Source organism: Haliotis asinina, chromosome 3 (genome assembly GCF_037392515.1).
Source record: "Haliotis asinina isolate JCU_RB_2024 chromosome 3, JCU_Hal_asi_v2, whole genome shotgun sequence".
In the NCBI taxonomy this organism is placed as follows: domain Eukaryota; kingdom Metazoa; phylum Mollusca; class Gastropoda; order Lepetellida; family Haliotidae; genus Haliotis; species Haliotis asinina.
Window position 1 is genome coordinate 38,372,974 of NC_090282.1, and position 27,968 is coordinate 38,400,941.

The 27,968-nt window shown below is 41.4% G+C and overlaps 3 protein-coding genes across 3 annotated transcripts; all 3 read right to left on the reverse strand.

The window, feature by feature from the left end:
• Positions 1 to 555: 555 nt before the first annotated feature.
• Positions 556 to 6,811, reverse strand: LOC137276808 (uridylate-specific endoribonuclease B-like). Its single transcript, XM_067808453.1, has 6 exons — positions 6,726 to 6,811; positions 4,997 to 5,110; positions 3,988 to 4,144; positions 3,160 to 3,374; positions 1,770 to 2,014; positions 556 to 853 (listed from the first exon to the last, which is right to left on the reverse strand). Exons 1-6 carry the CDS (start codon positions 6,799 to 6,801, stop codon positions 590 to 592), a joined length of 1,071 nt encoding a protein of 356 aa, XP_067664554.1. The 5' UTR covers positions 6,802 to 6,811; the 3' UTR covers positions 556 to 589.
• Positions 6,812 to 10,254: 3,443 nt separating this feature from the next.
• LOC137277956 (uridylate-specific endoribonuclease B-like) lies at positions 10,255 to 17,057 on the reverse strand. The gene is made up of 6 exons (XM_067809974.1): positions 16,967 to 17,057; positions 16,427 to 16,540; positions 15,722 to 15,878; positions 14,881 to 15,095; positions 12,431 to 12,687; positions 10,255 to 10,581 (listed from the first exon to the last, which is right to left on the reverse strand). Exons 1-6 carry the CDS (start codon positions 17,031 to 17,033, stop codon positions 10,303 to 10,305), a joined length of 1,089 nt encoding a protein of 362 aa, XP_067666075.1. The 5' UTR covers positions 17,034 to 17,057; the 3' UTR covers positions 10,255 to 10,302.
• Positions 17,058 to 21,038: 3,981 nt separating this feature from the next.
• On the reverse strand, positions 21,039 to 27,757 carry LOC137277957 (uridylate-specific endoribonuclease B-like). Its single transcript, XM_067809975.1, has 6 exons — positions 27,616 to 27,757; positions 26,145 to 26,258; positions 25,566 to 25,722; positions 24,906 to 25,120; positions 22,183 to 22,445; positions 21,039 to 21,353 (listed from the first exon to the last, which is right to left on the reverse strand). The coding sequence occupies exons 1-6, from the start codon at positions 27,683 to 27,685 to the stop codon at positions 21,120 to 21,122; spliced, it is 1,053 nt and encodes a 350-aa protein (XP_067666076.1). The 5' UTR covers positions 27,686 to 27,757; the 3' UTR covers positions 21,039 to 21,119.
• Between the last annotated feature and the right edge of the window lie 211 nt (positions 27,758 to 27,968).

A 27,968-nucleotide genomic window follows, 5' to 3' on the forward strand; every position in this document is an offset into this window, starting at 1 on the left:
GAATGAGGGTAGGTGTTACGATGGATGTATGCCATTCAATTAAACACAGGTAAACTGGAGTGCAAGTAGGGTTGCACAGAGATAAATAAGTTTACTCTAGACTCTTATTGCAGCGCATGTCCGCAAATATAACTACTTTCGCAGTTACCTCCCTTGCTTTCAAATGTATCGAAAGACAATATGAGTTATTTTCCACTGTAGAATGGTACATTTTTGTAGTATTATGTCTTGATTTCCGAATATTCTTGTTATTTGATTACCATTCCACGAGATTCGCTTAAAATGTTGGCTGAAACATTTCGTAATTTGATTATGGCGATATTTTATTTTGACAATGAAAATATTTTTCGAAGGAGGAAGGGTGTTCGCATTCTAAAGGAAGAATGGTACTTTTGTTCTCTCTGTTGCACAGCCCAATTGACACTACAGATTGCCTGTGATCTACATGAGCATAAATTCCAGTGCTCTTGGAGGGATTTAACTACTTGGCACTCCAACTGCCCCATTGTTTGCTCGGAACATATTTGAAGTCGATAAAGACATACCTCAAAAATATAACGGGAACAATCTAGTTTAATGACTGCCTATTCTACTGAGTGCTTGCGGTGGTGTTCATGCCGTGGAAGTTTGGCTTTACTGATGTCAGTTGCTGAATTTGTTGATGTCGTGTTGTAGTTGTCATAATTTTGATGGTTTTGCCGTTGATGGTGACGGGGCAATTCTTGTTTGGGTGAACAAGTGCACAAACTGTGTACAGAGCCATATCGAATTCGGGGCTTGTTCCAACGAAGAAAGATGAGCTCTTTGCGATTCCATTCTTCCAGTTGAAACGGACGTCAACTAGGTCGGGATCCTGTTAAGACAACAGAGCGATAAAAAGGGCAACGTACGTCACCCGTCTTACCGATCATGACAGGTCACCGATCTCAAGGGTCCTGATACATCAAAGGTCCCACAGATCCTGATACATCACCCGTCCGCCATGTCTAAATACATCACCCGTCCCACAGGTCCTGATACTACACCTGCCCCCAAGGTCCTGATACATCACCTGTCCCACAGGTCCTGATACACCACCCGTTCCACAGATCCTGATAAAACACCCGTCCTACAGATCCTGGCACTTCACCCGTTCCCCACGTCGTGGTAAAACACCCTTCCCACACATCCTGATACACCACCAGTCACCCAGGTCCTGATACATCACCCGCCCCACAGGTCGTGATACATCTACCGTACCACAGGTCCTGATATAACACCCCTCCCACAGATCCTGACAAAACATCCGTCCCATACATCCTGATACACCACCCGTCCCACGGGTCCTCATGCACCTCCTGACCCACAGGTCCTGATACACCTACCGCCCCACAAATCCTGATATATCACCCATCTCACAGATCCTGATACATCATCTGTGCCCCAGGTCCTGGTACATCACCCGTTCTCCTGGTCCTAAAACATCACCTTTCAAACAGGTCCGGATACATCACCGGTCCTACAGATCCTGATATATCACCCGCCCCACAGGTCCTGACACATCACCTGTCCAACAGGCCCTGATATATTACCTTTCCCTAAGGTCCTGATACATCACCCGTCCAACAGGTTCTGAACATCATCCTCCACACAGGTACTGAGATATCATCCATCCCACGGGTCTTAGTACAACACCCGCCCCACAGTTCCTGATACATCATATACTGAAAATAACAGAAGAGCGTTCAGCCATACGTTTCCAGAAGATCGTTATAGGCACTGTAGCTTACCTGCGTATACTTGATAAATCCATCATAGTCCAACTTCCCAGCATTTTCTTCCTGGTAGAACTGTACCCAGTTGTTGAATCCCCTGACTGTGGTGTTGCCTGCTTTGTGGGTTAACGTTTCACCCACCATAATGTGTTCGAATCCACTGTCAGACACTGCCGAGGCGTGATTTGTCACGGGATAAAGTTCGAACCACATTTCATTGAAAATGGTACGGAATGCTTTCATATCACTTTTCATAAAACCTGAAAAAAGTGAAGAGTGCAATATCAGTTGTGTAACACATGTTATATGGGGCATTACACTTTCTTAGTAAAGTACAGATTCTAATACTTTTGTTGGGTTGAGACCCATCGGGGATTCGAAAAAACTGTCCCGCTATCTGAACGAAATAGTAGTATTTCTTTTACCACGTATTTCATATACTAGTATACACCGATATCGATTTTATAGAATCGCTTTCTACAGACTCTTTATATGAGTCCCTTACCGGAACGTTTATATAAACATGCAGTTGCATCTTGTACGTAACAATATACGTACATGAGTTAAGAGAAACGTAAGAGAAAAAGCACAAAAGAAACACACGCCCCAAACAACAACAAACAAACAAACCCAACCCGACCTCCTAGCGTGTGGGACTATGGTCATTCTACTGGTCACGTACCAAAACAAAAACAAACAAACAAACAAAAGCACAAAACAACCCCCCACCCCCACCCCCCACCAAAACAAAAAAACGAACAAAACAACCCAAACAAGCCCCCAAAACCCAAAAATTTTCCCCAAACTAAAACAAACACCCCTCCCCTATACAAACAACGAAAAACGAAAAGTAATCAAACAAACAAAAAAAGACAAACCAAAGTGAGATAGAACAAAAAAAAAACAATAACAAAGCAATAATAAGAACAGACAAAAACAAACAGAACACATGAAAAGTAAGTATATTAAGTGAATAAACAAATATACAAACAAATATAAAATTAAATGAAATACAGTAAAATTAAATAAAGTAATTAGATTTACAATTTGAACTACAAAATAAATATATAACTCAAAACTTGACAGCAAATGAAATGTAACGTTAAGTGCTTGATGCTGACTTGAGGAAAAACTGACTTCAATCGTGTATAAATGCTGATATTTCTGTGACACATCTCACCATTGTCAAATAAACAAAAAAAAAACAGTAAAAATAAATATTAACATAAATGGACAGGAAATACAACAAAATGATTAAAACGTATAGTATATAAAATATTCAGGACAATAAAACAAAGAAAAACAGACACAAAGCTTTGTCGAATGATAGATACTTGACGTTGACTTGGGTAAATACCGGATTCACATCGTGGATATATACTGATATTTCTGTGACACATCTTACCATTGTCTACCAGGAACTTGAAGGTGATCTGCATGACCTGTGTTTGGGAGATGGCGTTCCAGAACCGATTCTCCTCCTGAATTTCGTGGCTTGGGCGGTGTTCTGTGTGCTGGACGTTGGCCGCGTAGTTGTCTAGCAGGTGTATGAACCAGGGGTAGCTGGTGTTATGGTCAGCAAGCACCGCGTCCAGCTGACTGTCCACTGCATTGATCAGTCTGGCAAAACATCGGGGTGTTTTAAGAGGCCATGACAAACTGTCTGCCAATGCAGATGTCGTAATTTATGATCCATCTCATAGATATGTAATCATGAGATTGGTTGAATCTCTAAAGAAATACGTACTAGTATCTGCTCATTTAATAATCTCTTCAAAGATGTTGCCTATTTATATTTTTATCATTTTATCGTCCCTTTGCTGGATAGTTGCAGCTACTGCTTTTTGTTCGATGCAACTAAATAGATAGGGTGGTGAAGTTCAGTGACCAGAATGTGTGAGTGAGTGAATGTGGTTTTTACGCCGCTCACAGGAACAGTCCAGCAATGTCCGGAGAGGGGACACACTTAATAGGCTTCCAACAGTGTAGGGAATCGAACCCGAGTCTTCGGCGTGACGAGCGAACGCTTTAATCACTTGGCTACCCCACCGTGCCTTCGGTGACCACATTGCATAGGACATTCCTCATAATTATTTTTAAACGCTGACTCAATTCTTTAACAAACACAGCTGATCTGATACAGCATGAGCATGGCTGTGGCGTAAATATACAAAATCAAACATTCTGGCTGTGTTAAATCTTGTTGAAACGTGAAGCAACGTATAGCACTAACTTGTCAGTTGCTATATCGCCCGTCTCTTTGCCCGTGGTAATCCCCTGGTAGTTGAGCGTATACAGAGAGCTGCTGACTCTGTTCACGTCATTGTCCCAAATACTCTGGGCGAAGGTGTTCAGTTCTTTGGACGTTACCACGAGGCCGTACTCAGGACCTGACATTAGTGACAGATGTCATATTGAACATGAATTTGGGTTAAACTTTAAATTATTAAGCTAACATTTGTACAGCATCGACATCCAGCCCAGCTGCTCTCCTAAAAGGCGTTTTTCCCACTCGATCACTGTCAATCTCAGTGGCACGTAGTATTATCCATCTCAACTCCCTGGGGAGTATACAACTCTTGCAGTCTACTTGGTGCACCGAGTTAATGCAGATTCCCCATCCTTACCAGATACCCATTCACATCTGGGTGGACTGGGACACGTAGTCACAGTACTTTGTCCATGTTTACTTCACATTGAGTACCCGCCACAAGGTGCTTGCGTGTACTCATGTAGCTGTCATCTGGCTATTTACCAAATTTTTCATGGGTTCTTTTAAGTGCACAGGGATGTGTACTGTACACAACTCCAGGTTTTTTTACTCCCGATCATGGGTGGGCTCGATCCCGGCACCTCAAGTTTGCTGGATCACTATCCTGGCGCCATAGACAGATTAGATAGTAACGTGTAAGCGCATGGCTGCTGGTGTTAGTTGAATTAATGCCAGTGTTACAGACACACGACTCAGAACTGTACACTCAGAGTCCTGGTCATATTAGTGCCGAGCGCCACGCATGGAAACCTCTTTAAAGTGTTTTGGTATAGGCTGACGTTATCGATCCTCCTATCGTCTGGGATCTGGGCAGACACTCGATCCAATAGACCACGGAGGAGGCCTTTCAGACTTAAACGACTTCACTTACAATGATGTTGAAACTACTACGTGCTGCACTTCACTCGCAATACAAGAACAGTCCTGTATCTGTGGTCATGAAATATATTGTTAATTATTGTGCACTAACCTCTACATCTGGTCCAGAAGTCTGGACAACAGTTACCGATGGTTTCGCAGTCGGAGTCGCATTGGCAGGGGAATGTGTAGTCGTTGGAGGTGAAGCAACGATTTCCACAGGTTCCTGATTCAGAGAAGTACAAGTCAAAACAGAAAAGAAGCTATGAACATTTAAGCTGCACATGTATATGATGGTTTGAAGGTTAGACGACGCTGCATGAACACGAACATTTGGCGTAATGATGTGCACTTTGGTTCATATCCAATCCATTCACGTTTAGGTATATGAATGAGTCGCAAGTTTGCCTCGGTATGATATTCAGTTTCCTAAGATCTGCCACTTGTATTTAGTTGGAATTTCCACATACAGATGGCATTTTACCCGTGGTGTTTTCCATCCATTGGCCATAAGCTTGTTAGTTCGAAATCACAACCAGCAGATCCTAGCAGAATTGCAGCATATTAGACTTGTTTGGAATCGGAAAGAAAGCTGAAAACGGGTTAAGGGGGACTTTGAGCACACTTCTTGAAGTTCTTTGCTTGCATTCATCAATATAATATAAGATAACATAAGATGAATATATACAAAATTCCCCCAAAATCTGTACAATAATTACATGCCCCAAATGATTGCTGACAGATGATTTCATACAATTAACATCATAGGTAAAGAGTCTGAGAGGCAATTATTGCATGCATGCTGACTATTCAAAAACATTTGTTGCTTTAATACTGGATGATATGAAGAACTGTCGAGCCTTGTTTGTTATGAGGAAAGGTAATCGAAACCGTTGTCCAGATGGAAGTAGTTCAAAACGGCGAGATAAAATATGTGAGCTAAAATTCTAAGTTTAGTTGCCCTCTTGACAATTTGGCGCGCATAGATAAAGGTAATATACTCGACAGAGACTCCAGTCATTTTGCTGGTAGTATTAACATTTTTGAAGAGTTTGTTTTCTGTTGCGAGCAGAGAGACCCCCTTGCCAACATAAAAAAAATGTAGGTCACTACACTTTCAGTTAAAGTTTTACTGAAAATGGTCATTTTGGGTTTGTCAAAAGAAACGTTTCTGAAGCGGCGGAGGAAATAATGTTGCCCGTTTCCGAAAACGAAGGTTTTGAATCTAAAATAACACCTCTTTCAATTTCTTCATTACTATTTTTAAGATGACGTAAAAGAATCTTATTTCTTCGAAAATCAACCACCATTTTCTTAGTTTACTTTAAATTCAGAAAGAGAAAACTGTATTTGCTGTGCTTTTCCGATAATTACGTTCCGAATAAGAAATTAGGTACAGACGCGTCATCGGCGAATTTCACAGTGAACACATCATTTATGGACAAGTAAGCGTCATCGGTACACAAAAGGAAGAGTAAGGGTGAAACAACACAGCCCTGTGGAACTCCAGCAAAGTTTGAAAGAAAAGAAGATTGATAGCCATTGACATTGACATGTACCATGAACTCTTTAACCCATTTGCTAATATTGTCATCAGATTAAACAGTTTGATCATCGCAGGTACTTTCAGTGTGAAATGTAATACAAGTATATTATAACATCATACAACACTAAATAAATTATTCTGCTTCCGTATACACAATAAACATTTTCAAATAATTGTATTTAACGTTTTCTGCATTTAAATAGTGATAGTCAACCATAATCAATTAGTCAGTGACAAATTCATAAGAAGGATTAATTTATAAACTGAAAGTACAAAATGATCAGTGCAGATGTACCGTGACGTTGTAGCAACAGGCCTCTAGCCCCAGCAACGATGCCAACGACGACTAAAAGCTTAGCACACAAATTCATGGCGGACGTGTGGAATAGATTAAGAACATGACCCTGGACCCTTATAAGAAAATTCCTATAACAAATATTGCTCCGTTCAAAGAAAATGGTTGTCTAATCAGATACTGTTTCATATAACTGTTTCACAGAAAACATCGAAAAGTACATTTACCGATCTGGAATCTATGTGTGTTATAATGTTGGCGAATACTCAGCTTGATTATGCAAGCAACGTTCTCAGAGTAGAGGTGTTTAAACTAGGTGTTTAGTCGCACAGACATTTAAGACGGAGTAGTAATTTCAAAGGTTACCTGATGTGTACATTCCCAGGAACAAGTCAGATAACCTATCGGCTCTGGGTTAAGGTCCAACGAGCAACCGATGACTTTGGTAATTCAGTTATTTCAAACCATGTATAAATATTTATGCGACTTTGGTCCACTGAAGAAAAAACTCTCAAGGAAGCAGTAATCGGTAAATGCTCAATTGCAATGGCCATTTGGCGGTTTTGTCATTTCGACAAGAATACACTTTCAACAAGAGTATCTGATACGCAATATGTTCAACACGTACATGTATATACACTCTTGAAAAGGTAGGGGAACTGTACTTTCAATGTAAATTGGGATTGAATCAATGTTGATACAATAATAATGGATGTTTTGAGAATGCATCACCACATGGATTTCATTCAAAGCAAAGCAGTTCGTTCCTTTGTTAGGTACTGGAATATGACATGAAACTATCAGGTTTACAATTTGCAGTCTGTAGTGTGTGATTTGACCCTGATATCCCAAGAAAATTATCAAAAAATGGTCTACAGTATTTAATCGACCTGCCTGAAAAAGTCAAGATTCATAACGGCACTCCAAGAACGTGTAGGAGACTCTCACGTTGTGCAAGTGCTTCCCATGCATTGTGTTTGTGCCTGGCGATAACGTGAAACGATGCTGCATACACAAGATGAATGTCATTGTAACGTTCCTTTCTACTAGACTTCAAAGTTCAGGTTCCCCTACTTTTTGTGAAGAGTATATTTCCACGATAAAGACTGAACATACGTACACTGTACATTATGTCACTGAGTACAGGATCGGGAGGTCAGGCTCACTTGGTTGATGTCATCGTATCTCCGTTACCTAGATCGATACTCATAATGTCAGTCACTAGAATGCCCGATTACTGATTATACTGTGTGAGTATTCATCTTTTCTGCCAAAACAGTAAAAATGCTCCTGTAAAGGAACCTACGTGTACATAATGTATTGTTGAAGTTAAATGGGATTGCTTGTGTTTGTACTTTTTGCATCCTCTCAGGGCAGTTCACTCACTCTTTTTAACACATATTCAATCATAACTTATACAGACCTAAAGTTACCGTTTGCATTGAGCCACAACATCGGAAATGATAATTTCTTCAAAAACATGGCTTTGTAAATATTGCGCTCAAAGTAGCCTTTCCTCATCAACATCACCAACGCCTAAATTAATGAAACGATTTGTTTATGACTAAAGCTTCTTGCTAATCCGGGAGCTCAAGCTGAATCAATGGTCTGAGATTGTCTCCAAAGGGTTACAAAAACGGCGGTTTGTATCCAAACCGTTCGTCGCTCGAACGTCCCTGTTATCACTGGTTACACTCTAATGTTTAAATAGCACCTGTTAGGCAGCAAAGACTTTCCCCAAACTATATGTTGACAGTTCATGAATTACTGGCATAGAATAAATTTGAATACACCTTCTGGGGTTTCCGTTCAAGAACATATGTCCTCAACATGTGCTTGCCGTTTGTGGCCATTTAATGGGTTGAGTGGTCTGATGACATGTGTCTGTATACCAGTTGTGTGTAAGATGTTCAGTTCAACCACTGGATTGTCTGATAAAAATCAAGATCACAGACTTAAATATCGTTACGTACGACTTGAAACAAACAAGAATATCAGATAAACACGCCATGTAAATAATGTTATGCCCATGTCATGCTATGCCCATGTCATGCTATGCTCATGTCCTGGTATGCCTATGTCATTCTATGCCTATGTCATGCTATGCCAATGTCATGCTATTTCTATGTCATGGTATACCAATGACATGCTATACCTATGTCATGCTATGCCCATGTCATGCTATGCCTGTGTTAAGAAACCTTGACAGTTAGGTCATGATAATTCATGATAATGTATACTTCCAGTGGTGCTGTTCATGATAAGATTAATGTCCAGACACATGTCTGTGACCCGAAACCCTCACACAACTGACATAACGTGCGGTATTTTCACATATTTTGTATATTCTTCTTATCGAGCTCTCTCTATTGGCTCCAGTGTAACGTATGTAATAATTTCCCCTCTGTATATGAATTAATGCATACGAAGTGCACAAGTCTGTTTCACAGTCCCTGAACAGCGTTGTAGTACCTTTCAGTCAGCCCTTAATGCTAAAGCACTAACTGAAGCAAGTCTAGATTCCCTCGTGTGATGGATCTTCCATCTCAGTGGGTCTTCTTTTCAAATTTAAATGAAATTATTTATTATTAATTATAACAAAACAAAAAAACAAACAAGCAATCAATCAAACAAACAAGCAGACAAATAAAAAACCCAACCAGCCAAACAAAAAACATCCATTACAAATCTCAGAGTCGATTGTATAATTCCGACGATATCATGGCCGTGTGTTTATGACTCGGAAACTGAGTTTGTCACTCATACAGAGCAAGGTTCATACTGCGTTCCTTGGGAACGTGATATATGGAAAGTACTCAGTTGTACTCCAAACGTTGTCACATGTAAACCCCAAGTGTTGGATGTATGGGAATATTGCATAAAGGGAAAGTTGAATATTGCAACGCTGAAGCTATCCATCTTGTTATACAATCCTGTGGAGATTTCTATAACTGTGGCTCTACTTCTTTACAGCTACATAAATATAGATATGGTTATATACGAAACGCAGTCTCCATTATGAAATTCATGTGTTTTTATTGATTGTCATTGTTTCTCAGATTAGTCAAGTAACGCCAGTTATGTATGTTATCACGGCTAACAAATATGTGAAGCCTAAACAAATCAAAATACAGTGGACTCATCAGCCGGCCATGCTAAATTGTAAACACATCTTCTGGGCCATTTTCAACTTCATCCTCATCATCTTCGAACCTTACTACATAACTAACGAAAACCGTTTCTGAACCCTTATTTTGTTAATCTGTAATGCTTTCCGAAGGCAAGTCTTGACGACATCAATAGCATGTCCCATAACGAATGTCCAGATTTTTTAGGTTTAACAACAGCATATATTTATGGGTAACGGGGTTTTAGTTACCGTACCATAGTGTCATGTAATGAATGTCCAGATATTCAAGGTTTAACAATAACATATATTTTACGAGTAACGAGGATTTAGCTACCTATCATTGTAACGATTATTCCCCTTTCATATGTGTGCTTAATACACAAAGGTTACGCTGAACAATGAAAAACAAAAACTACAAGTAGTGTTTATTCAAAACACGTCTTACAGTTAGTACGCCAGAACTGGTGCCGAGGTGGTGGCAGCGGAAGGGTTTTTGAAAGCCAAACTCACTGACGTGAGCTGTTGCACCTGCTGATGGCGTGCCAACGTTGCAGTTACTTTGTAGTGTTGGCCGTTGATGACAAAGGAACACGCCTTGTTTGGATAGGCCAAGCCACACACGGTGTACAAGGCTAGATCAAACTCTGGACTTGATCCGACAAAGAATGTTTTCCCTTTGGCAAGAGCATCCTTCCAGTTGAAGACGACGTCTACGACATTAGGGTTCTGGAACAGATTAACACATGTGTAAGACTCACTTGGATTCATTCTACAGATCTTGGCGTAGTTTGTCGTACCAACCATGTGCCGGGTATGCCCAATACAGTTATAAATGGTACTGACATTAAACCAACGATACGATACATCACGATGCTAGCACGACGGTGTATTGCCAAAGTATTGTGCACTGAAGCTGCGATACGACACGAATCCCGATATAGGGGTGGCGATACGATACGAATCCCGATATAGGGGTGGCGATACGATACGAATCCCGATATAGGGGTGGCGATACGATACGAATCCCGATATGGGGGTGGCGATACGATACGAATCCCGATATAGGGGTGGCGATACGATACGAATCCCGATATAGGGGTGGCGATACGATACGAATCCCGATATGGGTGTGGCGATACGATACGAATCCCGATATGGGGGTGGCGATACGATACGAATCCCGATATGGGGGTGGCGATACGATACGAATCCCGATATGGGGGTGGCGATACGATACGAATCCCGATATAGGGGTGGCGATACGATACGAATCCCGATATAGGGGTGGCGATACGATACGAATCCCGATATAGGGGTGGCGATACGATACTTATGGTGCTACAAAGTTTAATCTTTAATTCTAAATCCAGAAAACATCTCGAGATCAAAACAAAGCAATGTTTAAATAATTTGAAACATAAATCTCATTAGAGACTTTACAAAAAAGATAAGTACAAAATAAATAAAATATAATGCTGTTATAAACAGAAGACATAGACCACAAACGTCTTTATTATCTGCATGTTGCTGGATGTTGTCATTACAGTCGCATTATATCGAAATAATTTTAAGTTTGTGCTGACTCTAAAAATAGTTGCACCGCCAAGTACAGACCGTGCTGGTCTAATATACTTGGCAAGTCTAAATTACAGCAGTTTCAGAAAACTAAGACCGTCTCTAGTCTCAAGCCTCTTTTGTATTATTTTCTCTTAAACTAGATGATAGTCTATGCTGGTATCAGATACAATATTGTTCCAACTGTAACCTTCACATTGTCCTGCGGCCGCTCTTGATCTTCCTGCTACGGAGGTCGCGTCTGTCAGTATCTGTCAGAGTGGTATTGTTTTCCAAGCCTCGCGTGTTTAAGTTTAAAGAATTATTATCTATTTAACGTCATATATTACTTCCGTGATTTTATAATGACAATATTGACCACAAATACCCGCCTATACACAGCAACCTCCTCATGTCAGAACACAGATACGTGTTATTAAGCCAAGATGATCGATAATTACATACAGAGGCTGCAGATCCAAATGTGTGACGAAGGAAGGAAGCATTATTTCTATACTAAGCCACCACACTGTTGCTAATTTGGAAGGATCTGTATTATATTATCATGAAAAGACACACAATGACACTTGTTAACCTATGTCGATAATCTACACCATGGTTCATTGAAGGTACATGTCATTTGAAACCGAACCACCATTTGATAATCTCAGGGTTATTGGAAAAATAGCCTTGGTCAGAGGCGTAACTGACTGCAAATCCCAAGCATGTATAGTAATTCTATCCTTTGTAGAGTGAGATCTGCAGTACTCCAATCTGTTATTAATTGTACTATATTTACATCATCATTAATTATTACGTTCGTGGCTTGTGCAAGTCTGTTGAAAATAGTCCTGTGAATGTTTAATGCTGATTTGTTTTGGCTTGTTACTACCGTAAAAACTATTCTATTGCCTAACACCATCTCACCGTAGCAGTGCTAACCGAATCCCGAATTTTAAACTTTCTTTTCTTTATTGAAGGCACCGGCTCATTATTCCTACTCGTACATACATGTACATACCTGGGTATACTTGACATAGCCGTAGTAATTCAGATTCCCGGCTTTCTCTTCCTGGTAGAACTGTACCCAGTTGCCGAAGCCTCCGATGGTGGCGGTTGTGTTCTGTTGGTCATGTTGGTGATGCACAGTCTTCTCGCCTATCATGATGTGTTCGAATCCGCTGTCTGAGTTCGCTGTAGCTTGACGCTTTGGATACAGTTCAAACCACATTTCGTTGATAACGGTACGGAATGCGTGCAAGTCGCTCTTTATGAAGCCTGAAACAACGGGAAGAGTTTGGTTTTAAAGGATTCAAAGGGATATGTAAAAGTAAAATCATTTCAGAAACGGATGTCGCTGAAACAGTACTGGAGTTACGTCGTCTACCTAGTAATGATGACCTGTAGGTAGGTTTGGTAAACCGAGTGTGGCAAGACCTCTAGGCTATGGTGCAGCTATTACATAGCTTTACTACATGTAAGGACGATGGAGTAATTAGGCGTTCCCTCGTCGCGTCGAAGACCCGTGTTCGATTTCCCACATGGGTACAATGTGTGAAGTCAGTTTCTGGCGTCCCCGTCATGATATTGGTGGAACATTGCTACAAGCGAAGTAAAACTTAACCGATTCATTGCATAAAGGTGTCGCAGGGAAGGTATCTCACGTTACAATACCCCTTTCGTCACAATACCCCCATCCCAATTGCATATACAATGAATTCTCGCTAAAGGTTCTCCAAGTTACTTATGTATGCTGTTGCCGTAACGGAACTATAAAAAAATAAATTGTTTACGATCGTGCAAGTCACTTATGTGTATGACAGTAGTGGCTCAACTATTGACGGAGATCGGCAAGTTACGTGTTCGATTGTAATGGCTCAACTATTGACGAAGACCTGAAAGTTACCTACATGTTCGATAGTGGTGACTAAACTATTGATGAACATCCTCCAGGACACTTACGTGTTTGATAGTAGTGACTCAACTATTGACGAAGACCTGAAAGTTACCTACATGTTCGATAGTGGTGACTAAACTATTGATGAACATCCTCCAGGACACTTACGTGTTTGATAGTAGTGGCTCAACTATTGACGAAGACCTGAAAGTTACCTACATGTTCGATAGTGGTGACTAAACTATTAATGAACATCCTCCAGGACACTTACGTGTTTGATAGTAGTGACTCAACTATTGACGAAGACCTGAAAGTTACCTACATGTTCGATAGTGGTGACTAAACTATTGATGAACATCCTCCAGGACACTTACGTGTTTGATAGTAGTGACTCAACTATTGACGAAGACCTGAAAGTTACCTACATGTTCGATAGTGGTGACTAAACTATTAATGAACATCCTCCAGGACACTTACGTGTTTGATAGTAGTGGCTCAACTATTGACGAAGACCTGAAAGTTACCTACATGTTCGATAGTGGTGACTAAACTATTGATGAACATCCTCCAGGACACTTACGTGTTTGATAGTAGTGACTCAACTATTGACGAAGACCTGAAAGTTACCTACATGTTCGATAGTGGTGACTAAACTATTGATGAACATCCTCCAGGACACTTACGTGTTTGATAGTAGTGACTCAACTATTGACGAAGACCTGAAAGTTACCTACATGTTCGATAGTGGTGACTAAACTATTGATGAACATCCTCCAGGACACTTACGTGTTTGATAGTAGTGGCTCAACTATTGACGAAGACCTGAAAGTTACCTACATGTTCGATAGTGGTGACTAAACTATTGATGAACATCCTCCAGGACACTTACGTGTTTGATAGTAGTGACTCAACTATTGACGAAGACCTGAAAGTTACCTACATGTTCGATAGTGGTGACTAAACTATTAATGAACATCCTCCAGGACACTTACGTGTTTGATAGTAGTGACTCAACTATTGACGAAGACCTGAAAGTTACCTACATGTTCGATAGTGGTGACTAAACTATTGATGAACATCCTCCAGGACACTTACGTGTTTGATAGTAGTGACTCAACTATTGACGAAGACCTGAAAGTTACCTACATGTTCGATAGTGGTGACTAAACTATTGATGAACATCCTCCAGGACACTTACGTGTTTGATAGTAGTGACTCAACTATTGACGAAGATCTGCAAGCTACTTAATTGTTCGATAGTAGTGGCTTAACTATTGACGAAGGTCCGCAAGTTACTTACGTGTGCGATAGAAGTAGCACAATGACTGGTGAAGATCCTCTTTGTAACGCACATAGAGGGTTGTCGTGCAACGATTCATAAAGTTCCTCTTAATCACTTACGTTTAAGGTTGCAATTTTCGTTAAATGTGATCCAAGTCACTTATATTACGTAGGGGCAAGATCCTCTTAGTCACCCTGGTATTTGGCAGTCCGGCATAGCTATCGATGAAGCCCACTAAGACGGGGGATGATAACTACGGAAAAATGTTATAATAGAACCAACGTTTTCGTACCATTATTTACCAAAAACTTGAAGGTGAGCTGCATGACCTGCGTTTGGACGATGGTGTCCCAGAAGTTTTCTTCCTCTCGAATCTCATGCAGTGGGCGATGCTCATCGTGTGCTACGTTGACTTCGTAGTTGTCCAGGAGTTTTATGAAGGTCGCGTAGGTGGAGTTGGCGGAGCTGAGGATGCCGTCTAGTTGTGTGTCCACTGGCTGGATGAATCTGTACAGGAACGGAACGATAACAGCATCATCGGAACACATTTCCGGCGTCAATCGTTTTCGGAAGTCGGCATAAGGAGGACTGTAGTGTTACATAGACATAATTCTTTGCTGGTGGACTGTGTTTGAGATAAAGTTAGGGAACTGTCCTATAGTTCAAGTGATTATCGAAATATCAAAGAATGTCTCGTAAGTATCTGTGACCCCGTAATAGATCACCACGAAGGTTTGAACTTTCAGTTATGAGTGTTGATATCTTTAATTTCTAGACATATTGGTGACACTACATTTATCAGCCGAAATTATTTCTGAATACATGTTCACCTTGTAAAGATAAACAAGTGTCTCATGTGTAAAGATAGCGGCGTTAAACATCCAACCAACCAACCAACCAGTCAAGTAGCCTCTCAAATAAAAAAAATAAAATAAAGAAAAAAGAAGGAAAAAACCCCAGCAAGATGAGGTACTTTTTGAAATGAAGTGAGGTTTAATTCCCCGTTCAAGACCTTTCACCCATAAAGCTTCATGTGTGCACGTGCGTGGTGTTCACGAAACACTATTTTGAGCGGTCCGACATGTGTTCGATTCTCTAAACGTGAACAGTGAAGAGAGACTCTGTATACTCACCTATCGGGTGAACCATCCGTAAATTCGGGTGGAAATCTCTGTTCTTGGTAGCTCAGTGTGTAGAGGCTCGGGTCTATCCTGTTGACGTCATTGTCCCAGATACTCTGTGCGAAAGTGTTCAGTTCCTGCTGTGTAACAACAAGCCCGTACTCGGATCCTGTTGATGATATTAAGTATTTTCATTACTTAACGTAATGTGCAGGTTGTAGTTATTAAGGCTAGCGCTTGATTAGTCACTACTGGTATTACCACTGATTGTATATGTCAGTACTATAGGGACGGTGGCCATGTTCTGGACAGCTCCATTAGTAACTGTCACTACAGTAGCGACAACCATTTGTTCTTACACCACATAAGCTGCAACAAATTTCTCATAAAACAGTAGCTGCAACAAACATGGTCACTACCATGATTACTACCAATGCCATTAACTTCCAGTTCCAGAGCCACTACCAATCACACTAAAATTACACTCCCAGAGGAGTACCGGGCTAGAATATGTCTTCAACAGCTTCAATATGCTTAAGGTCGTGAGATTCGTGTATCGTGATTGGGTCTTCAAGCTCGAAGCATTCAATGGCAACCCAGATGTGTGAGTGAGTGTAGTTTTACTCCTCACTCAGCAATATTCCAGCTATATAGCAACATTTGCATCTACCAAATTGCAGTCGCCTCATCATCTCGGTGGATGTGAATGTAACTAACCTCTGCACCTAGTCCAGAAGTCGCCGCAGCAGTTCCCGATGGTCTCGCAGTCCGAATCACACTGGCACGTCTGGGCGTAGTCGTTTTTGGTGAAGCATCGGTTTCCACAGGATCCTTCAGTATGCAAGCAAGAAACAAGGAACTGTTGCATGTACAGAATAGTTTTAGGGTGTGAACAGTTTTGCTTTAGTGGTTCTTATACTGCGGAGAATATAGTCCCAGTAACCACCGTGATGATTAGATGATGAGACTCTCGTCCGTGTCTGGATCGTGTGCGTGTGCGTGTGCGTGTGCGTGTGCGTGTGCGTGTGCGTGTGCGTGTGCGTGTGCGTGTGCGTGTGCGTGTGCGTGTGCAGAATCCACCGGTTTTATGACCAGATTTTGTTTTTTTACTGACGTGCGCCAGGAAGGTTTACATAAAATACCATCTTGTAGCACGATAAAAGAGTGTATCAAAAGCTAATATATCGAACATTGTTTTATGGTAATATGGTTTTATGGTTATGGCAATATGAAAACATATATAACTCTGTAAGTTACCGTGATTCAAAAGAAAGAGGCCCTGAGCCCCGACTACAAAGAAGACAATCAGCAGACACAGCTTCATTGTGGGCGAATTAGCGACGAAGACTGACATAGAGCTATGCAGATTAACTTATCTCGTGAAGCAGGACGAAGAGTAACTCACCTGGTTGTAGTAAGTTTTGGAGATCGCGATCGTTGTTGAAGCAATATAGGTGTTGTGGAGTAAAGGAGGAAGTGTTTATTTTTTGTTTAAAGAAGCACTGTCAGTAAAAGCCTTGCTATACGGCAGCGATAAGTAAATAATCGAATCTGGACCAGACAATCCAGTGATCAATAGCATGAGCATCGACCTGTGCAATTTGGATATGATGGCATGTGTCAACCAAATCCCGTTAGTTGCCTCTTATGTTATAGTAAGACCAATTCTAACACGGATCGTCAGGGGTTCGCTTACTTATTATCTTACCTCATACATGAATGTCGCTTTCTGATTGGCTAAGCGCTATTCTATAACATATATTTTCAATGTACACCGCTGGGAAGTCCGAACTCTTTTGGTGCTTCATGGTAGTGAATTACCGATGTTTTGCGATTTAAAATCGATGGAAGGGCGATAAATCTATATCTGTTTACCTTGTGTCAAAATTGCGATTCGCCGCGCATTCAACAGAAGTGCTTCAAACAGTTCTAAATTAAAATTCAAGTGTTCGGTAAATTAAATACGTTGTTCACTGGTCCCTCGGAGGTCCATGGGGTCATGTACCCCCGAGATTTGTTTATGTTCCGCTCGCCCTGCGGGCTCGAGGAACATAAACAAATCTCGAGGATACATAAACCCATGGCCCCACTCGTGACCAGTGAACAACTTATATTGTAGACTTAAGTATTTATATCTATGCTACTGCATAGATGAGTGTTATAGGGACAACCCAGACAGCGGAATATGTGAGGCAGTTTTAGAATGTCTTCTTTAAGGTAATACAGTAACAGTAACGTCACGATGTTAGACAGAGCTTTCTTCACATCAGCAAATAGATGCTAGTGTGGCTTAACGCCATACTTTTTAAACCTTATATCTGTTATATGAGGACGTGTCAGCTCGATACAGGAGGCAAGCCACACTGTGGCTGGTCTCAAGCATTCATCACTTTCATGAAACCCATAAGTTAAGGAACCCACGGTACTTGCTGATTCAGTTGGTCTCAGATGCATGGATTACCTGATCAGTGATCTTTTATTGCGGATGAAAATGTTCATGTACAAAGGACGTCGGGTGACATACTGAGTGAGAACGGTAAAATGTTAGGTACTTCATGGTGTTTACAAACCAAGGAGGGCGGTGTGGTAGTATAGTGGTTAAATTGTTAAAGTGACGAAGACCAGGGTTCGATTCCCTATATGGGTACAATGTGTGAAGAACAATTCTGGTGTGTACTGAAAGAGCATAAACCGTCACTCGCTCACTGAAACCGAAGATCATACATGAAAGACAGTCTTTGAAAATAGTGGAGATCGATACAGCTGTTGAACTTGGTGGTCATTACGTTCCCACATAACAGTATACGACTATTTGCTATTGGGCAGCAGCACAATTATGCTCAATTCATTTGACCATCAAGATGAGTTACGTTTGACAGTCTTTGATCATTTATGCCTATATTAATCAAAAGGAATCATGTGTTTGCCAGGTGAGCTACAGGACTAGGATATGTACCCATGCATATGACACATGGCAATGTGTGAGTTCACGTAACGTTGTTTGGTTATCTCTCTGATATAGTACATATGAACTGGCGTCTTGTATGACAATTCATAAATTTTATTTAAAAGAAAATGCGGAATGTGATTGATGCATTCTGTTCGTGTTTACCTGCTGTGACCAGAATTGTTTACATGTCATCATACGTATCGCGCCATTCCTTACGCCTGACACATTGTTTACTGCACCGACAAATATACACTTAACTGACATATTTAGTATGTCAATTGACACATATACAATAAAGTGACACATGTACACTGAGTCCGACACACGTATATGGAAACTGACATTAGTAGAGTGAGCTGACACATGTACATGGAGTTGACACACGTACCCTGAGCTGACACATGTGCATGGAACTGACACATGTACCCTGAGCTGACACATATACCCTGATCTGGCATATGTACACCGTGCATGTACATTGAGCTCACACATGAGCTCACACATGTACACTGAGCTCACACATGTACATGGAGCTAACACATGTACATTGAGCTGACACATGTACATTGAGCTGACACAAGTACACTGAGCTGACATCTCTACATTGAACTGACCATGTACACTGAGCTGACACATCTACATCGAGCGGACGGAGACCTGGAAACTGGATCTGACACGTACACATCTTCATCTATTTTGTGGGCGTCCACTGGCCTCGTGTCTTTGCGAGAACTAAACAAGTGAAAAATAGGTAAAAAAAATATAATATCTATTAATATCTGTAATATCCTCTAATATTTGACATGACCCACACCTGGGAAAGCTTCCCAGTACAGCACATGTATCGCAAAGTTGATATCATTGGTATACATGTACTATTTTTATTAACACACTAGAGGCAGCCAGATGACATGTGCGTCTCCAGGTATTGTTAAATGATGTCTTTATATCTCTAGAATGCACAGCAGTATGCAATGTATCTCCATCCAGCGAAAACTGCATTTGTTTGTATAAGAAAAGAGCTCTTAAAAATTCGGAACCACTGTCCTTTCTTTTGCCAACGTTCCGTTTGAAGTAACTATTACAGTTTTTCTATTCCATTTGGCTATTGAGTTTCACATTTTGTGTGGGTGAAATGTGGTCAACTGTTGGACAGATCATGTGCTCGGTTAATGAACATTTCCTGATATTCCGTGTTAGTTTCCGCATCGCATTTGAAGAGACGTGGTACATTTTACACAAAACAAAACACCAAAGAATCTGTAGTTAAACACATGATTCACATTTGATTGGTCTTACAGTATGTAGTTAACCCTATCGTGCTCAGCACAAAGTGGGATTTGTACATATATGTAGCCAAGTGTAGTGATTACGCATTGGTTCGTCAAGCCGAAGACCCGGGTTCGATTCCTGAACATGGGTACAATGTGTGAAGCTCATTTCTGGTGTCCATCGCCGTGATATTGCTGAAATATTGCTAAACGCAGGGTAAGACTATACTCACTCAGACGTTCATTGTAGCCACCGTATTTGCTTCAAGTAAATGACGGAACCCAGTCAAGGTCATGTGACGGGTAATCAAGATTTTCATCTGAATGAAACGGATCGTGCCGTGCAAAGGACTTCGAATAATGAGACCTCCTTGATTAAAACATGAAAGGTTTCCGAAACATGTTGACGTTACTCCACAAAGCCTGCAGTCGACCGACATTTCGATGTCAGATGTCGGATGTCGGATGTCGGATGTCGTATAACGACAATGGACTCGTCAATACAACACCAAACTCCATAATCCAAGCCTAGTTCGGAAAGGGTAGACTTTTACAGTCATTTACTCTCTTGTCTCCGGAAGCTGTTTTCCTAGGTGTAATGAATAATTCCACCACTAACAATATACAGATGTAGCATGCCGTGACACGGAGTGCCTGGCAAGTCGGTTGCGCCTATGTATACAACTGACGTGTAGTGGGACGACTTGAAATGACGATAACGCCATCGTTAGAACAAGAACATGGCGGAAAAGGATAGAGGATTCGGGTGTCTTACTGATATGAAGAGCAACTTGCCCTTTTCTGAAAAACAGAAGTACATTAGCACCAAGGACTGTTCATTCCTGTCATCAGGGGTGACAGACCTGCGTCACAATACAGGACCAACCGTGGTCAAACAGCTGGAATACTGCCGAGTAAGACGTTAAACAATAAAAAATGTAATGCATTGGCTAATGAAGATGTAGTATTCCCCAAGTTCCCAATGAATCCATCTTGCCCAAGGCCAGATATGAACGTAATTTAGAGACTCTTAACAGTATTAATTTACAACGAATATCATAAATTGCATCATAAATAGTGAAACGACATGGACAACACAACCAGGCAATACGTTTTTAATTGTAAATTTATTTTTTTAAATCTGTCAACAAATGCGACGTGGATCTGACACCATTCATCAGACGCTACCTTAAAAGGAAGGCACAGCTCCTGTTAGCTGAAGGGTGGATTGGTAGCGTGACGTCGTTGCCTTGATGGTGATGTTCTGTCCGTTGATGGTCACGTCGCAGTGTTTGTTAGGTCGGACGAGCCCGCACACGGTGTACAGCGCCATGTCAAACTCGGGACTTGTTCCAACAAAGAAGTTCTTTTTCCTTCCCATGGCATCGTTCCACTGGAACTGGATACTGACCAAGGGAGGGTCCTGAAACCATGGAAACGACTCTCTGAATGGCATTTAAAGTTGGAAGGCATAAGAAAAGCAAGATTTATGGGTGTCTGTTTGTTCACTGTTATTAACACGATGTTTTGGAGCAAACATACCCTCCAAGACGTCGTGTAACTCAAAATAAAGAAGTTGACATCCATACATCTTGCCTTTCTCATGGGAACCAAAACCGAAGTTCGTAACAATAGAGGGAATATTTATACAGAAACTGCATGCAATGGTTGACCACATGAAAACGTCCAGCAAAATCACATTAAAATCAATGCCTGATCAATAACACAATGAGTGAGAAAGTCCGCAAACTGTTGCAACTGTCACCTACAAACGCCTTTGTTTCAGTAACTTCGGAAGATACACATTGTCTCTTATCAATGCTGCTGTATAATCCGTCAGACGAGTGAATGACCTTTTCGCAACATGGCCATGCAGTTTTTCTAATGCACACACTAACATCCAGAATTTGTCAAACAAACACCTCTATCAAAATACAAATATAAAGAAGATAGCTTTCATCATCATCATCATGTTGTGTTTCTGGGACGTGGATAGAAAGGTCAATCACCCCACAATAATGTTTGCAAATACATGTGTACTGCAGAATATCTTTTCCAAAACCAATGCTGTTTTCGTGCAAATATAAGAGTAAGCGTAGGGGGATGTAAGGAGTCTGTAAGGGTTTTCAAATTTTCGAGCGTTAAGTCAAGTCGATGTCCCACTTCCATAATATGTTACACATAATTCTAGTGTCCCTCGCGGTGATACAACTGACGTATTCATAGGGCGGCACAAAAACACATTCACTCACCTGTAGATAAGACAGATAACCATGGTAGTCGATCGTCTCCGCCTTCTCCAGCAGGTAGAACTGTATCCAGTTGTTCAACCCCACGATGTGATTGGTAATGTTATGCATATTGTGATGCGCGTTTTGTGACTTTTCTCCAATCATGATATGCTCAAAGCCGCTATCAACGTGACTTTTCAGCTGCATGGAATAGTGTTTGTACATCTCAAACCACATCTCATTAATGACCGTCCTGAAGGCGTGGGGATCTGCTTTGATGAACCCTGAAGAGTGAATATCAATTAGTATGCCATTATTAGTGATTGAAAGTTAATTATTGTTCTCCTGCTCCTCAGTCCTCAATATTATTTCATCACTGAATCAGTGATTCAGAGCTCAAGAATGTCGCTAATTCGTTTTGCAGAAATGACACTTTAAAATATTACAGCCACTCTATACCAACTTTATTCGCTCTACAATAGCAAGGCCATGATGTGTTCTCACCCTTGGTGAGTGAGTGAGTGAGTGAGTGAGTGAGTGAGTAATTGATACTATGGTTTTACACTGTTTTTAGCAATCTTCCAGCAATGTCACTGCGGGGGACAATAGAAATGGACACATTGTACCCATGTGGGGATTCGAACCTGGGTCATCCCCATGGCGCGCGAACGCTTTAACCAGTACCCTTTACTTTTTATGCCAATTCACACTTTAAATATAGCTTAAAAACAACACCAGCTGTCTTGAAAAGGAAGCCCATGGTTTGAAGCTCACCTTCACGTGCTCAATTAGGGATTATGTTCTGTCAAGATGACGGTATTTATTTGAAGCGACATCGGAATTGTCCCATCAACTATGAAATCAGTAAGCTAAATTTCAAGTCAAATATTATAATATACTGAACCGGAAAAGAAACATCAGCATATGAAAAATTGTGCCAGATATGTTTCGTCTAAGTTTTTATGTTTTTACACATTTTACGGCTTAACTAGGACCGGTTGGTAGACAATATTCAAGAAAATTTGGTTTCAGATTCTGTATTTGATACAAAAAACGTGGTCAAAACGCAGTTACTGAAGTAATGGTGGGACGAGGTTTTTAGTGCCTATTTCATGCAAATGACACTGCACGTGCATCCCGCGGTGTCATCCCAATAACAAGAGCCACCGAACATGCACCGAATCTGTTTGACAGTAGTGACATGCCATGATTATCAAGGAAACAGAGGGGGTTTGGAAGACTGAAGGCTGGCTAGACTGCAAGACGTGTTGCAAATCATTTTTCTCTTCATGTTCGAACACTATACTGCCTGCAGCAACGAATCCAAGCCACTGGAAGCATAGTGACAACGGTGACAACGGTGAGCCAAATTCGACGGTGTCCGTCATCACCCTCAAAATCGTTTTGCTACGGAAACTGCAACCATTGGCAAACATCAGAGACCAATCAGCACCGACATAGTGTGGAGGCGTATGAGGCAGAGAAACGTCAGGTGTCACAGGTATTACCGGGGTCAGATGATGACTGTTCGACATTATCGTGCTCCGCTCCAGTGGGCCACAAATCATTGGAATTGGCGTGGCGATCTGTTGTCTTCTCCGAAAGCTGGTATTGCGCCTCGAGTGAGAGCGTGGCGACGACGCGGGGAGTGTTTTGCAGGTTTTGGATTGTGTCCAGGAAAGAGACTCGCGGGGAGGTCCGAGCATAATGGTGTAGGGTGCTATTGCACTCAGTCGCAAACTAGGCTCTGTGGTGTTTCAGGCTATTGGTCCTGATAGAGGATATGGTGTAACATCTACCAGCTACGTTGAGCAAGCGCTGAGACCCTCCGTGGACAACACGTTTGCCCATACTGGCAGACCAACTACAGACTTTTGCCGTCAACACGGCATACAAACTCTTCAATGGCATGCCCTCAGTCCAGACGTAAACCCGACAGAACACTTCTGGGATGAGATTCAGAGGAGGCTTAATGATGTGCGACCAAAGGCCGACAACTGCAGCTGAACTCTCGCAGGCGTATTACAGAGTCTGGGTGCAAGTTCCTATGGCCTTCATCAGCTGTCTCATCCTCTCCATGTACAGTCGATGCAACGCTATTGACAACGCTCAAGGAGGGCAGACACGTTATTGACTTTCAGATTGCACTCTCGCGCCTCCTGTCGTCATTTTGACTTTTTACATAATTGAAATTCGTCATTAAGTTTGGATGATCAAACGTGTCAAGTCTGAAATCTTTCCGGCAATAAATATCTTATTTACATGTGTTTGAATTAATCTGACAATCAGTTTCTAAAAGGGAGTGGCGTATTTATTATTATTATTATATTATTTTCTTGCGGTGCAGTGTGCATTTTCAATGATACAAGTGGACGATTATTCGATCTTACGTTTTAAAGTATAAACTAGGGTCTGGGACATAGACAGATGTGATACAAGTGATTCTTGTGAATGCAAAATTGAAATGTTGTGATGGTAACTTACTGACCAAATAACGAATTGGCGACATTGTCCACTTTCACATAAAGCATTGATAACATCAGCAAGACTTTTGAAATGTGGGTGAGTGACCGAGTGAGTGTGGTTTTACGTCTCGTTTAGCAATAATCCAACAATATCAAGTACGATGAAAGGTGACAAGAGGGTGGAACATAATCCCTCTTTAATGATTCAATAAAATGTCACACGTGTAATAAATCTGCAGATGACGTTTCACCAGCTCGATAAACCCTGACAAAATTTACCGTTATCAAGAAGGAACTTGGCGGCAAGCTGCATGACCCGTGTTTGGGACGCCACGGCCCAGAAGGCATCCTCCTCTTGAATCTCCACCAGGGGGCGGTGTTCAGACTGTTGGGCATCTAGCTCGTAGTTGTCCAGTAGTTGAATAAACAACGCATATGTAGAATTGGCTCTGGCTAGCAGGGCGTCCAGCTGGTCATCGACAGGCATAAGGAATCTGTTCAAAACATTCTCGCAGTTGTTATGTGTACCTGTACCTCACTCTTAAACATGCAACGTATATGCTTCATGTGAAAGGGGCAGTGGGGTAGCCTAGTGGTTAAAGCGTCCGCTCGTCACGACGAAGACCCGGGTTCGATTCCCCATATGGGTACAAAGTGTATATTCCATTTCTAGTTTTCCCCGCCTGAGCGTTGCTGAAAAACGTCGTAAAACTATACTCACTCATTCACGCACTTCATATGAAACTAAACAAATTTTCGTTTTGCATTCAATTTGGATATTTGGAAAATGAGATATGTCATACTATTGACATGTACAATTACATGCTAAACCGAATTCAAGAAATATCATAGATACAAGTTACAAATTGTGAACTTGAAATTTTATCATCCAATTTAAGACACGGAACAAGGGAGTCACTGAAAATATAGATAATTTACTTGTCCGTGGCCATGTCCATTTCTTCATTTTGAGTAGTATTGCCTTGGAAGTTGAGTCTGTAGAGGGAGCTGTTTATTCTGTTGTCATCACTGTCCCACAACTGTTGGGCGAAAGTGTTGAGTTCATTTTGGGTGACCACCAACCCTATCTCAGATCCTGGAAAATATTCATCCTTAACAATTAAGTGAATTAGAATTATTGTTCTTTCTTTCACATACATTAACCATCTATTATAGTGAAATAATAACTTCTTCTATGGAATAATGGTATGTTTCGAATAAGATGTAAGCTAAATATTAGATAAATAAGTTTGGTTGCAAACAAGTGTTTTTCACTTGAACGGTCTAGGAGAGCGTGGGTTATTTGTAAACAGACCTTTCGTGGTCAGATAACTGAGACAAAGCCAACAGACAAAGCCAGCAACCTTCTAGAGTCTGGAAAGGGCAAATCCCCCGCAAATGGACATGTCGTTATTAGACTCAAAGATCTCCCGTTAGAGATCACGTACTTAGCTCTAACTGGCTGTAATCAATCATCACTGACAATCCCATGGGTCCATCTGTGACCAAAGTACCCACCTCTACACAATCTCCAGAAGTCACCACAGCAGTTGTTGAAGTTTTCACAGTCGGAGTCGCACTGACACGACTTGATGTAGTCGTTAGGTGTATAACAACGGTGCTGACAGGATCCTGGTCAAGTTGATGTTTCTTAGGTAAATACACTATGACCTGATTTCAATGACACTTTAATAAGTCGTTAATGGGTACACAACATTCACCAGTATACCCAGGACATGTCCACACAATGTGCAAAAGGTGATCCCAATCACTCACGAAGGGACATTATGAGCACTGCCATTAATTGATTGCAATAGTGTGAGTGAGTGAGTGAGTTTAGTTTTACGCCGCACTCAGCATTATTCCAACTATATGACGGCGGTCTGTAAATAATCGAGTCTCCACCAGACAATCCAGTGATCAACAACATGAGCATCGATCTGCGCAATTGGGAACCGATGACATGTGCCAACCAAGTCAGCAAGCCTGACCACCCGATCCCATTAGTCGCCTCTTACGACAAACATAGTCACCTTTTATGGCAAGCATGGGTTGCTGAAGGCCTATTCTACCCCGGGACATTCACGGGTCAATTCGTTCATATAGTTCGTACGTGTTTTATTTATTATGCTCAGGCGGATCCAGAGGTGTTGGATGGGGATGCAGAGGGTGCCCCCGTTAGGAAATTTTGTTATACGGCCATGGAAACTCTGGTGAAAATGAAGTGTGCACCTCCCTTTTCTCACCAGTGTACGCCTCCACTTTCTCAGAAAGCTTCATCCGTCTCTGTTATGGTTGTGCAGTAACTTGATCTTATAACCGTGCGCTGAACTACTTAACAATGTGCTTTTCTTCAGTTGTTTGTTGTGTAACGCCATATTCAACAATGCCTTTAGCTATAACATGATGACGGTCTTTCCGGGCCAGACAATGTAGTGACCGATATCACGAGCGTCGGTCTAAGCAAGGATACGATGACATGCATCAACGAAGCCAGAGAACCTGACCATCTGATCTGGTTAGTCGCCATTTAACGTTAAGCGTGGATTGCTGAAGACCAGTCGTAATTTAGGTCTTCATGGATACCGGCAGTTTTATCGCTGTTCAGATAACGTGAGAGAGTTGGGATAAAACTCACTTCGAACACTCAAACAGATTTGGGAGAAACATCCAGAGTGATGCCGGTCTAAAAACTTTGGTGAAACACACCGGTCTGTGGCTGGTTCGGACAAACCAGAACCAGGAAGGATCCGCTGTGTGCGGCGTTAAACAACAAACACACAAAGGCAGAACAAGAGACATATTGAGGTGGTAACAGTTAGACATCTTAACCGGGGTAAGCGGCTTCTATTTCACGATTACGACAAACAGGTCATCCTATAAAATGCTCGAAGGATTAAAACAGCAGATGTCGTTATGGTCATGTTTTCAGAAAAAATATCTTAAAAATACAACCTCAAAACAACGACAGCGCTGTCCTCTACATTACCGTAGTTCTGCAGAAACACAGCGTCAACAGCGACGAACACAACGGCGAACAAAAAGAAACACCACTTCATGACTCCGGTATCGTACGAAAGAAGCGAAGAATAAATATCATAGTCTTATCTGTGACCTCTCTACATGATCTCGTGGCAGTGAAACCGGTTTATAATTGTTTAACCAGATAAAGGTCATTATGGCTCGGGCAAATGACAACAAATCATCTAACACAGAACCATTGCAATTTTAAAGTATGTGCAGTGGCAATTTTACAGACTGCGCACACTACGATTAAGCACTTTTGGAAAATGGTCTCACCCGGTGCCATCTGCATCCAGGAGAGCAAAGTGAGCCTATATT

Bases quoted from the DNA above. Each gene is read 5' to 3' on its own strand.
- LOC137276808 (XM_067808453.1), bottom strand. From the start codon at position 6,801: ATGAATTTGTGTGCTAAGCTTTTAGTCGTCGTTGGCATCGTTGCTGGG. The intron at 2,015-3,159 runs GTAAGATGTGTC...CACTTTTTTCAG, and splicing joins CAAGTTCCTGGTAGACAATG to GTTTTATGAAAAGTGATATG. The intron at 854-1,769 runs GTAAGCTACAGT...TTGTCTTAACAG, and splicing joins GATTTATCAAGTATACGCAG to GATCCCGACCTAGTTGACGT.
- LOC137277956 (XM_067809974.1), bottom strand. From the start codon at position 17,033: ATGAAGCTGTGTCTGCTGATTGTCTTCTTTGTAGTCGGGGCTCAGGGC. The intron at 15,096-15,721 runs GTGAGTATACAG...GTTCCTGTACAG, and splicing joins ACGGATGGTTCACCCGATAG to ATTCATCCAGCCAGTGGACA. The intron at 12,688-14,880 runs GTACGAAAACGT...CCGTTGTTTCAG, and splicing joins CAAGTTTTTGGTAAATAATG to GCTTCATAAAGAGCGACTTG.
- LOC137277957 (XM_067809975.1), bottom strand. From the start codon at position 27,685: ATGAAGTGGTGTTTCTTTTTGTTCGCCGTTGTGTTCGTCGCTGTTGAC. The intron at 25,723-26,144 runs GTGGGTACTTTG...AATATTTTCCAG, and splicing joins CTTCTGGAGATTGTGTAGAG to GATCTGAGATAGGGTTGGTG. The intron at 25,121-25,565 runs GTAAATTATCTA...TGTTTTGAACAG, and splicing joins ATGGACATGGCCACGGACAA to ATTCCTTATGCCTGTCGATG.